The 12356-nt window shown below is 42.7% G+C and overlaps 1 protein-coding gene across 1 annotated transcript; it reads right to left on the reverse strand.

The window, feature by feature from the left end:
- Nucleotides 1-762: 762 nt before the first annotated feature.
- On the reverse strand, nt 763-4993 carry dusp6 (dual specificity phosphatase 6). The gene is made up of 3 exons (XM_026174699.1): nt 3964-4993; nt 3194-3628; nt 763-1896 (listed from the first exon to the last, which is right to left on the reverse strand). Exons 1-3 carry the CDS (start codon nt 4364-4366, stop codon nt 1583-1585), a joined length of 1152 nt encoding a protein of 383 aa, XP_026030484.1. The 5' UTR covers nt 4367-4993; the 3' UTR covers nt 763-1582.
- Nucleotides 4994-12356: the final 7363 nt, after the last annotated feature.

A 12356-nucleotide genomic window follows, 5' to 3' on the forward strand; every position in this document is an offset into this window, starting at 1 on the left:
CTGTAGTTAATGGAAAACAAGAACTCTGTGAACAGCCTCGTGATTCATTGCGACTCTTTTTTGTCGTGACTTGGCCAGCTGGTTAACACTCAACTGTACTGCAGGTGAGGAGACACTTACATAAATGTGTTACTGTAAGTGGAGACAAAACACCAACGAATGTGTCAATGGAAAAACAAGCAGAAGAAGCGGAACGTGTAGACAAAATAGCAATTTATTAATAACTTATATTTCCTTTACATTCGTAAGAGAGGAGTTTGGAAGGAGTGAGTAGAGGGCAACATAGTGGTTTCCTCTACGGGGGGTGTGGGGGCAACTCTCCGAAGTTCTGGATTTAATTTTGTCTCGTCTTGTCAAGTGAAAACTGCATTTCACAGAATTTTCCCTGAAGAAGCGAAGCAAACACAGCTCCCTGCTTTTTCCACACATCGGAAATATTTAACCCACAGATCATGATTTCTTAAATTAACCTTCAGAGACATCCAGTAAATTCCACCTTTGGCCATTTGAACTGCTTGAGTTCTTAAGCATGGAGCCCAATTTATAAACTTCAGTGATAATCGTTCTAGGTTTGGTTGGGGTTTTTTGTAAGAAAACAAAACAAATCTATCTGGGATACTGTAACCAAAAAAAGTACATTTCTCTGAAGGTTAATGTGCAAAAAAAAGGGGAAAGAAATCTTCCAAGCTCAAAAGTAAGGCAAATGGCCAAGGTGACTTTGATTTGTGGGAGGACAGGTGCAAAAAGAAAAGGCCAGCCACAAAGCGCTTATTGAATATATTACACATGTACACAATTCTTGGAAAGCCTACTTGATTTTTGGCATAATCAACTCAAACATATTGATCAATACGCAGTTTGTATGCTTACATAAAAGTAGAATATGAAACAAAGCAAATCTTCAGTACCCACTTGTGCCAAAGGGTATATACTACTAGAGCAAGGCTTTTACCGTATTGTCTTTTATATTAAGATATATACACACCGTATAAATGTTTGAAAAGACTCCACAAATGTAAAATAAAGTCCATTATATTGTGTGCCTTCTAAAGCCAGGGTAGTTGAGCCCCATGCAGTCAAGTCTTCACAGAAGATGAAGGAGACAATGCACCCTGATGTCATGGAGGAACTAGTAATAGACCCCAAAACAAATATACAAAAGGATTTCATTTATCTGTCCACTTTGAACAATCAGGTCTCTTTGGCACACCAGCCTTTGAACTTTGAAGCATAACATACAGCTGTCCAATCAATCACTTTAGGCTTCCTTAGACACACTGAAAAAATACGAAAAAAAAGACCAGAGTCTTACAGCAAAATCTGATTGTAGTAAGTATCTGCACACTTTAAATGATTCGCTTCCTGTCTCTTGTACTGTCTCTCCTCATTTAGTCAACAGCAGCTGCGCTTCGGTCAGACAGCTATGGCCCTTCAGTAACCACACTCAGCAGCTGTCGCCTCAGACCAGCTGTATCAATAATGTCGCACAGCAGACGACGGAAAAAAGAGAAAACATTTTGCAGCTTTTCCAATAGGAGGCCCACAAAACCCCCAATGAGAAGAGGAGTGGTGACAGCAGACCTCACGTGGACTCCAGGGGGTCCAGCTGGAAGACGTTGTGGTTGGTCGGGGTGGTGAAGTAGAGCTGCTGGCTTGGTGGTGCCATGCGGTTATCACATGGACTCTTCAGACCCAGTGTGCGCTCAAAGTCCAAAAGCTGACCCATGAAGTTGAAATTGGGTGAGATGTTGGATTTTTTCATCTTGACAATGTCGTAAGCATCGTTCATGGACAGGTTGAGCTTCTGCATCAAATAGGCCACCGTCACTGTGACAGAGCGGCTAATGCCTGCAAGGCAATGGACCAGGACGCCGCATTTCTGTCCCCGAGCTTCATCTGGTGGAAGAAAAGAAAGGGGTGGAAATTTTGTATCATAAATAAACAACATCTTTAGAGCTTTTCATCATTCCAGATAACTAGGAAAGAGTAGATATCCCAGTTTGTTGTTTTGTTACTCTCACAGTCCAAAGACCAAAGATTTAGTCTGCATGGATACTGATCAGAAGAAAAAACATTCCTGACATCTGAAAAGCACAAAGCAGAGAAGCTCTCATTGTTTATGCTTCTTTTAGGCAACTAATCAATAATCAAATCTTTGTGATTTTAAAGTCACGCTTTGTTGGAAATTGAAGCAGGTCCAGGAACTTATTATCCTATCTCCCAGCCATGTCAGTAATTAAACAGGGGCTATGACAGTATTGCACATAAACAGAGCTCACATTCTTTGGTTTCTTTTGGCCTAGAGTAGCCGGCTGGGAAATTGACTATTACGGTCTATTAAACCATTCTTCCGCTTGCTAGGGTTACTCTGACAATGGTGCCATTTGGGCGTGTAAATGTAGGAGTCATGAGGGCACCCTGTCAAGGCGAACAGGATGTCATCAGGCCGTAAATGGCTCCTTTTGTAATGTGGCGGGAGGAGGAGGGGAGGGGGGGCAATGCCATGTCCTAGATTACTTTCAATGCCACTTCCTTCCTGTTGCGCTTGAATTACCGCCCTCCCCTCGCTCACTCTCCCCTTTCTCCAGTTTCAACATCGCCCTTTGTGCTGCAATTTCACAAGCCCTGGGACAAGAGATAGGGCCAGAATGTCTTCCACTGAAGTCAAACCAAGTGCATTTTGCCTGTGCACCATTGGAGGCAGACTTGTGTTCCTCTGCCTCTACACAATGCCTTAATCTGCCTGCTCTGTGTGTCCCTGTCTGATTGACTGATAAGACCACAGCCAGGGACACTTCATCTAATCTCAATTGCACAATAACAACCTAAGAACTTCCTGCCAGTGATAATATATATCACATTTAATACGTTTATGCCCCCAGCTATCTGTTTTTGCCCCTTTACTCTGCCTGCATGCATGTCATAAAGTAGGGAACAAGAACAATACTAATCAAACACCCAACTTTTGAGTTGAATCCTTCTTCAAAATTGTGAGGACTTGATGGTTTTTTTTTCTCTATGTTCTATATTTTGCAGACTGACGCAGTATTACTATTTATGGTCTCACAAACTCAAAAGCTAATTTTGGAGTTTAAATAATTATAAGCAGTACTAAAAAATGAATAAGCATGTACACAACCTAACCAACAAGATTTAATCTGCAGAGCGTTTCCAGTTCTGCGAGATTACTTACCAATAAAGCTGATGGCTTCGGGAAAGAACTGAGAGAGATTCTGGCTCCAGTGATCCGAGATTGGGATCTGCTTGTACTTAAACTCTCCTGCGTTCTCAAAGAGGTTGGGGAGATTGGGAGTCACGTTGAGGATATACTTGATCCCGTACTCCTCCAGCACATCAAGGTTAGTGGAGTCCTTGGCACAGCCCAGGTAAAGGTGCGGCAAGATCTCTACAGGGAAGGAGGGATGCGGGTTGGATAACGGGCTGCCGTCCGAGTCTGTGGCGCTGCTCGGATCCCGGTCGATATCAGACTCGATGTCCGAGGAGTCAGAGCTGATGCGCAGCCCACCGAGGCCCAGCACCTGGGCAGTAGGGGAACTGCTGTGGGACGAGCCATCCAGGTTGGTTTCGCACAGAGCCGGACACTCGGCCTGGAATTTACTGAAGCCACCTGGAAATATATAAAACAGATGCAATGAACACACCGTTTCTGCCTGCCACACAGCAGGCATACGTTGCACACTGCAGACGGCAAATTATTATTTTCTGAGAAAGAAAAAAAGAAGCTTAATACACATAAAATCTGGTTACGCGTCTCTTCGAAGTAAATTAAGACCCTCTTCAGTAATTACTGACGTGCGAGGAGTCAAGTGTAACCTAACCTTAGAGTGATGACTATATATTTCTTTAATCAAAACGCCAGAAATCTACGTCTGCGCGAAAATCGAGCCTGTGAATGAACAGCGGCAGCCGCCGTGCCCGAAAATGTGAATGAATTCCACTCACCCTCCAGATAATATGCCTTATAGCCCTCGTCCTTCATTTTCCTCAGCAGTAAACCCAACACGGAGCCCCCGTCCACGTTCTCGTTCCACTCTCGGCTGTACTCGTCGTACAGCAGGATGGCGTCCGTCTTGCACCTCCGCACAAACCTGTCTCGATCCTCTCCGTTGGAGAGCAGAGAGCGCACGGGCAGATTGCCTTTCTTAAGCCGGCGAAGCATGAGGCTGGGTATGGCCACGTTGATGGCAGTCTCGACGTGAGACGACTCGAAGAGCTCCTGAGCCCGACAGTCCATCACAAGCAGGCCGTCCCTGCGCGTCTCCAGCTGCTCTCGGAGCCAGCCCACCGTCTTGCTGATCGCCATAACCGAGTCAAGCTGGACGACGGGCTTGAGCTTGTCAAGCATTTATAAGCAGGAGTTAAAAAAGGGGGAAAAAAGGTGTCGAGGAAAAGCGGGGAGCTTCTCGGCTTCAGCAGCAGGCACAAATATCTGTCTGGAATTTCGTTTTCAGTCTGATCTGCTGCTGAGAGGGCCCTCGGCAACACAACTCTGAGAACAACGGCTTAAAAAACTAAATAACGAGTCAAAATAAAAACCGTCACGCTTGTCAAGACTCACTCCAAACGTTCTTTTGGATCCAGTGTGTTGCGGGACGTAGGAATTCCTGTTCCCTTCAGAGATCTCCCGAGAGTAGGTTGCCCACACTGTTCCTCATTCATGCATCTGGTTGGAGAGAGCCTGAGTTATTTATCAATGAGTCATACCGGCCCTGCGACGAGGCTGAAGCTTCCTCTCTTCTTATATAACTCCACGGCTGCTCTTCCACCTCTCTTTCTCTCTGTGCGTATACAGGCTGTGTATCTAATATTTTTATGGAGATCCAGAGCAGAAAGGCGGATTTGTTGCTGTGAAGCATGCACCCGTATGCACCCGTCTCTGCCTGCTGTTGCAGCCTGTCTGTGCTGTAGATCGTTTCTCTGCAGGTTCTGACTCTCTGCGCTCTCTGCGGCGCCAGGCTGCTGAATGGCTACAAACAGGAGGCGTTCCATTGGATACGTTTTGTGGGGCGACCAATCAGAAGCGCGGCAGCAGCGGTCGCCTTAGAAACGGGGGCCGGATAGAGCGGCCTGTGTTGATGAATCGTTAATGAGTTTGTCATTCACAAAAACGGAGAGGAATTTCCGCTCCGGATCAAGTGTGTGCAAACAAACACAAGAACTGCAGGGGGAAGGAAGGAAGACGGAGAGGGCGGGAGCGGCCTCAGCTCACAGTTACACACACACACGAGTTTCAAATAAAGAGCGTCGCGATAATTAGGCTACAACGCAAGTCTGCAACAATGCGGTGTGCGTTTTTCAACATGCTGGAAGTTTTAATTCACTTAGAGCTGTTTGAACCGCTCTAATGCATGCACTATATTGAAAGTCTTACCATTAACCATCATAATATAATAAGTATAATAAGAACCATATTTTTTTTTTTCAAAAAACATATTACACTGTAATAGCGCGACAGTAAAACCATGCTCAATGTGGGCTTTACAGGCAGAACGCCTTTGGTGCAATTTCATTTTCTTCCTCACTCCGGAAACACAGCTGATCTGCATCCAGTGAGGTCTGGCACATCTGACAGAGGATCAGCGCCCTGTTGAGAGATATGACCTGTAACCTTTGTCTGTTTTTCTAAAAAAAAAAAAAGTCTTGTCTTTCAATGCTAACTACCCCACCCTGTGTGATCACTTAGATTGTTTCCACTGGTTTCTGTGGGCATGAATTTAGGATTAAATACAGTGGTGCGCTCTCATGGAAGGAAATTATTATTTCTTTTTCCATAAAAATAAATGTCAAACTCGAAAAACTCAAGCTCCATAAATTTCTGCTACAAATATATATTCTCGGTAGAATAAAGCAGCAGCCAGTTGCTATGTGACAACAAAAAAGTGGCCTTCTGCAATTCACGTTTTTTTTCTGCCCACTTGATGGAAGGCCGCTGAAATCACCTCAGATGAAAAAAAAATGTTTCTCTGCGATATTGTGAGCACACAACGGCACTGGAGCTATTTCTGTCTGTGCAGCCTTCACTGGAATGAAGAGGTTTGTTTGTGTGGGTGATGCTGGTTCAATGTCACCGTCTCTTTTTTCTGTCTCGCACTAACTAGCCCGACAGTCCTGTGAAACTGCTGCATGTTCCGAAGATGTCACGTTATCTTATGTAACCCCTGGTGGTATTGTCTTTGTTTTTTCTTCTGAATCATACATTGTCCCAATAATACTACATTTTAGTATCTGTTTGTTTCCCATAATCCAAAGTGCATGAAGCCTAGCCAGTGGCATAGACTGAAATGTTGGACCATTTCACTTTAATCAGACGGATCATTTGACTGTCTTAACCCTCTTTCAGCGCTGACAGACTCACTGTTTCAGGGTTATGTGAAGCCACGAGGGTCGCAGATCGCACACACAAAGGCTTTTAATAGACTACCTGTTAATTTGCACGACCTGTCCAGGCTCAGTGGGGTCCAATTAACATCACACTGTAACAGCAACTTGACACTTTTATCATATAAGAGGAGCTGAAGCCTCGAGCGGAAGCCATGCTACAGCGATATTATTAAAGGACCCAGCAGGAAAACACAAACATGCACAAATCTGCAGTATTACATCTTATAAGGCATTGATGGATTCATTTGAAGACTGATTTGGAAATAAATCTGGATACACTTATGTGGCGAAAATGAACAACACAAATATTTAATTTCTTATTGTTGGCATGAATGTATGATTTAGTGAGGCTCTGGACAAGTCAGTGGAAACGTAATTAACATGGGTGAATATCCCAGCAGTAACTGAAGTGCATCTTTGATAATTAAGGCTAAAAGTGTTATCAGTTTATATGCATGACACTATGGCTCATGACAAACAGGGGAACTATTTACTGAACATTTAATTAGATATGATAATCCTTTAAAGAGCTCAGTGCACTTAAAAAAGACAGTGTGATTTTCTTGTTTCCTGTTTAAATATAGTTGTGTTGTGATAGTGTGTTTATCTCTGTTGCTTCCTGTCTTCCTGACACCTCAGAGAGTAATAAGATAGAATCACTGTGAAGGAGGAGTTTATCAATCAACAAGAGAAACAAGCTGAGTGACTGGACAGCAGATGACTCAGTATTTTTCCATTCGATTCCAGTCTTGGATACTCGAAAAAAGTTTTTGTTGCTTTGTTTTTGGGTTTTCTTTTTTTTTTTCATTGTTGTTGTTCTCTGTGAAAGGATTCATGCCAGCATGTTCACAGTCCCCCACTTTGCAAGATTATACGTACTGTATTCTGCTATACAGTACATGGTTGTTTATATCAAACAGCATGAAATCTGTAAAAGTAGCGACATTGCTCTAAAGACCGTGTGAGTGAAAACTATGATTTTTTTCGGTTTAGTGGAATATACAATAGTATGCTCATGTTTTAAAAATCCTCTTACAATAATGATTCATTTGTTGTCTGGAGATTGTGTTTTATGTATTGTGATCAAGGAGGGACTCCAAAAAGTTGATTCTGTTCATCTGACAGGACCTCTCTCAAATACACTCTATGAGCAGTAAGCAAAAAAATTTGGCTTAAAGTAAAATGGAGCATGTATGCGTTTAGTCTTTAGTGAGTTTCAGTCGTACATAACACTTCCTGTTATGTCAAATATGGCTCATGGGTGTGCCTGTGTTGTGGCTCCCCAGCAGTGTCTCTGCATATGAAGTGTGTAATAGCTCCAGTGTTCATTTTGGCCCAAAGACTTCTGCACACCCCTCCACCTCCTGCAGCCCCCTAGGCATGACAGCAGCCCCTGTGAAAGAAGCCACACTGTTACTATTCACCTTCAAATGAATTCTATTCTCTTTCAGTGCTCCCTCCTCCTCCTCTCTGGGTTTCACCCTCTTCAGTACCTCTACCTCTTCCCTGCTGCTCACCCCATTCTTCTCCCTCTGCCCCCCCTTTTTTGCCCTTGGCCCCCTTTTTTGCCATTGCCCCTCTCTCCCTTCTTCTTTCACCCTTTACATTTCATTTGTCTGCGTACATGCACATAAAGCACATCAAACATGCCTGAAACCACTAATTTGGGCCAGACATATATAAACGCAGTATGTCAAGACTTTGTGATGTCATTTTCAGACTTGCTCTGATCAGCCTGAATGAAGTGTTTTTAAAAACTTTAATGAGTTAATGTACGAGTCTTTTCTGGCTGGCCAGGTTATTTTCAAAAAGCTCGGTTTTGCTAGCTCAGTCGATTTCACGATGCAAATTCAAAATGACAAGAAGAAGATGCATTTCTAAAATAAACTCATTTGCCTCACTTAGGCACAGTCTCGGCACATAACTGGGCCACTACACTGTTTTAACTGACATGAAAACACTGTTTATATGCTGAAACTTAATATGAGAGCTTTCATATTTTTTACACTGTCCGTCCTGATCACAACAACATATAAACAGTGTATAAAGGATGGCGTTAGCATCACCTAAATGAGGGCAAAATATGCAGTGGGGGCTGTGCTTTGCAGTGGTGAATGTGTATGTACGCAAAGTATCCAGGTGCCGACTCATTTCTTGCCTTTGATACTAAGCTATGGGCACACACAACCCATGAAGATGAAAGTAGTTCCAATGTTGCTGACTGGCATGAAAACTAAAGTGATCAACCATAAATACAGAGAAAATAAGCTTTGAAGACAAATTGTGGCAGATAATGAAGTTCAAATTGTGTGTCCTCACTTGTGTGTTTTGTGCAGAGAGCACGACACGGGCCATCGTCTCCACGCCTTGATCACTGTTACAGTGTAGGCTGTGGTTGCAAATTGCATTACCAGCACAAGAACCAGTAGCCGTAAAGATAGGGATGACTTCATTTTCAGGCCAACCTGTAAGTTATTGCAACATGGTAGACTAATGTGCCCGTGTTAATTCAGCTCCATATTATTGTGTGAAGTTGCACTGGGTTGGGAGTGGTTTTGTGTGTGTGTGTGTGTGTGTGTGTGTCACATTTTTGGTGAGCCAATGGCTGGAATGGGGTTGGACTAATTAGAGGCAGGTGTACTTGATTGCACTGATACACTGGTCTACTTATAGCCCACACTACAAACACTGCTGTGTCGTTTTGTCTCTCTGTGCAGGTATGTAATGTGATGAAATCAGATATGTTTGGGATGGATGGGCTTTGTGCTATGAATTTTATACTGAAGGTGTCATTTTGTCTCTCTGTGCAGGCCAGGGCCTATTATATGCCACAGCCTAAAGGCAGCAGAGTTGCAGAGGCTGTAGTGACCACTGGCTATATGCTTGCAGGGTGGTGGGTCTCCAAGGACAACTTCTAACCCTGTTAAAGGCAACACGTGGAGTGCAACTGGCCGTGTGGCATAGCTGGCTCTGGCCTTGGGACTGTGTGTTTTTATACGATTCATAAATGGGACACTGGAGTGTTTTATCTTTTATCTCTTGATATTTTTTGTCAATAAATTATCTTTTAGAATTTTATTGACTGTCATCTTTTTGCCCACGACAGAGACTGTTGGTCAGACCTAGAATCTTTCTTTGGGTGTGTTACATTATCACTGCTCAGTTTACTTTGATTAAAAAGTCAATAGAATTATTCCCATGGGGCAACTGAAGGTTTGTGATACTTGTTTTGTTTAGCAAGATAATCTTCATAAACTGATGTCACTTTTTTTTTTTTTTTTTCAAGCATAAATGCAATGGCCAGAAATGCAGTGTTACCTTTGAACTTCACTATGGTCACGTGACCACCACACCAAGCCTGCTGATGATATCTCTGTGACGAATTCTGGAGTCTAATTTTGCCACTTGTTAACAAATATTGTCTCTGATATGTGTAATAGCTGTCCAAGCTAACTACTAAATAACTTGTTCCTTTCTCAACTAAAGTCATTCATTAACTGTTTACATGCTTAGTCTCGCCTTGTTTGTTACTCATTTCTTTGTTTTGTACTGCTGGAAAATCCCCTGACTCGCCTTGTCAGCTTGTTTCACTCCACTCATTTCCTACAGACCTACACAGACTTATTACACGTCCACTTTGTGGTGTCATGATCTTATCTCTACTATTTACAGTCAGTTGGTTTACATTTCCACACTGAGTGACTTAATGGAGGTCTTACTGATTGTCTTAGAGACTGTAAAGGCAGTGGTAAGATGTTTAAATCACTATACCGGAGACAGGGAGTTTGAAGGTCAGTGACTTCCTTGATTTAATATCTCCTACTTTATTGACGCTAGTGTGCAACTTAAAATTAAGATTTGCACTGTGTATTTTCTTTGCTTTCTTTTTGAATGATGCCAATTGAAACACCTGCAGTGTTGTAGCTTCTGTTTCTCTGGGTGTTTTCCACCATCAGGCTCCCCCACGTCAATCCCAACCCCCTCCACATACACACCACACCACCAACAACAGCAGCCACTCCTTCAACCTCAAACCTCTTTTCTCATTCAGCAACTAATCTTTCCCTCCTTGTTTCTTTGCCACCGGCTGCTCGTCTCAGACGAGGAAATCCTTTGTCCACAAACAAAGACCGTGCACTAATCAGGTCTGGAGTCTGTGTGTGTGTGTGTGTGTGTGAGAGAGAGAGATGTATGCACATGACACATACTCAGGAAGTAATGTCTTATTGGTGCCTGAGAATGACATGGAGAAAAACTGAGACAAACAGTGAGAAAGTGTCTGCATTTATTACTGCACTGCAAAAAACTGAAGTTAGCCTATGACACATAAGAAGTCTGCATTTGAACTTGAACAAGGAACTTCTGTTGAGTATTAAAAGAGATACTTACTTGGACAAAAATGCAAAGAAAAAATTTCAAGAATTCAAGAATTAGAAGTCAATAGACTAATTTGGGGTAATTGCTTTTAAATAACTTATATTTTTTTGCTGATTAAAAACAAAGGAAGAGAAACATGACAGCTATGGAAAAAATGGACTGTGGGTGTGGGTGAACCTACAGACTTCCAGAAATAAATGCGTGTTGAAACCAAAAGTCATGTGATCCACAAACTTAAGCAAACAATGCCTTTCGATGCTCAGCTCGAAAGGCAAACAAACAACACACAAATGCAAAAAGTTAATGGAAAAATGTAATGAGGACCTCTATTCAGTTCAATTTATTGTCATTATACTGAGAATGGGTGCTTGTGTTCAGATGCTGAAGCACACTTATGTTTTAAAAAAAATATGAGTGGGTGGTCAATTATAGTGGTATGTTCAGAAAAATATATACCATATTTATATGATGTGTTCAGTAGAGTCTAAGCACACTCACACGACAAAGTACCACGGTGCAAAATGGTCAAAATGCAGCACACTCCAAAGGCAGGCCAACCCTCTGTGAAAGCTGAAGAGCACAGCATTGAACAACAGAAACGCCGTGCATCATGAAGACACGATGAGGATTCTTCTGAAGGCTTTGAGCTGTGGTGGAGGCTCAGATCAGCAAAGAAAAAAAAAAAGCCAGGAGGCGCTGCCAGGTTTCTGCTAACAGATAACTAGTGCATGGTTTCCTCCCTTATCCACTCTATCTGTACAGGGGCACCAAAGTAACACACAAACACGCAAACTCATAGGTAAACGGCATGCAATGCCAATACATCCTGTTCTCTTGTTCTTTCTATTTTTTTTTTTACCTTTTGAAGGCAGATGCATTTCTCAAACAACTGTGTATGATAGCAGCTTGTTAGGTTTTTTTTATGCTGGCTATGATGATTGACTCCATGAAAAATGGATTGATGGTTTTGTCTGTAAGAAGAAAATGCAATAATAAAAGAGTCCTCCTTTAATTTAAACGAGGTTCTCTAAAATCCAAATGAGAAAGCTTTATGCTTTATTAGCTGTTGTTGTGAAAGTATGTGTTGGTTTAGGGTCCTATGTTTTTCCTACCCATAATCCATTTCTAAAATCTGTCCTTTGTATGATTTGTGGAAGGGAAAAAAAGGTGAAAAGTGCATTCTCAGATACAGGACACACTCACACTTTGATATCCAGGGAGGTTCCCTCGAGCTGTTTCGTGACAACTCCAGACACACACACAGACACACACCCTAGTCTGAGCTCTGTAAAAGACAATGCTGGCTCCAGTGTTATCAGCAGCTCCATCGCTTTGTCTCTGCTCTGCACCTTGTCACTGCTGTCCTGTTTCTGCATCTGCGTGTGTGTGCGTGCATGTGCGTATGTGTGTGTTAAAACAGACGGGATGGGCTAGGGATTGCGCAATGAGCTCGGTTACCTTCGGCGAAGTGTCACATTCACATGCTACTTGTGTGAGAGACCCACAGAGAGGATTTCCCCTTCACTGTGTGTCCACTTCCCTCTGTGTTTGGTCCAGTTATGTCCGTCACTCTGCAT

This window comes from Astatotilapia calliptera, chromosome 7 (assembly GCF_900246225.1).
Source record: "Astatotilapia calliptera chromosome 7, fAstCal1.2, whole genome shotgun sequence".
NCBI lineage: Eukaryota > Metazoa > Chordata > Actinopteri > Cichliformes > Cichlidae > Astatotilapia > Astatotilapia calliptera.

Bases quoted from the DNA above. Each gene is read 5' to 3' on its own strand.
- dusp6 (XM_026174699.1), bottom strand. From the start codon at position 4,366: ATGCTTGACAAGCTCAAGCCCGTCGTCCAGCTTGACTCGGTTATGGCG. The intron at 3,629-3,963 runs GTGAGTGGAATT...ATATATTTCCAG, and splicing joins TAAGGCATATTATCTGGAGG to GTGGCTTCAGTAAATTCCAG. The intron at 1,897-3,193 runs GTAAGTAATCTC...TTCTTCCACCAG, and splicing joins CGAAGCCATCAGCTTTATTG to ATGAAGCTCGGGGACAGAAA.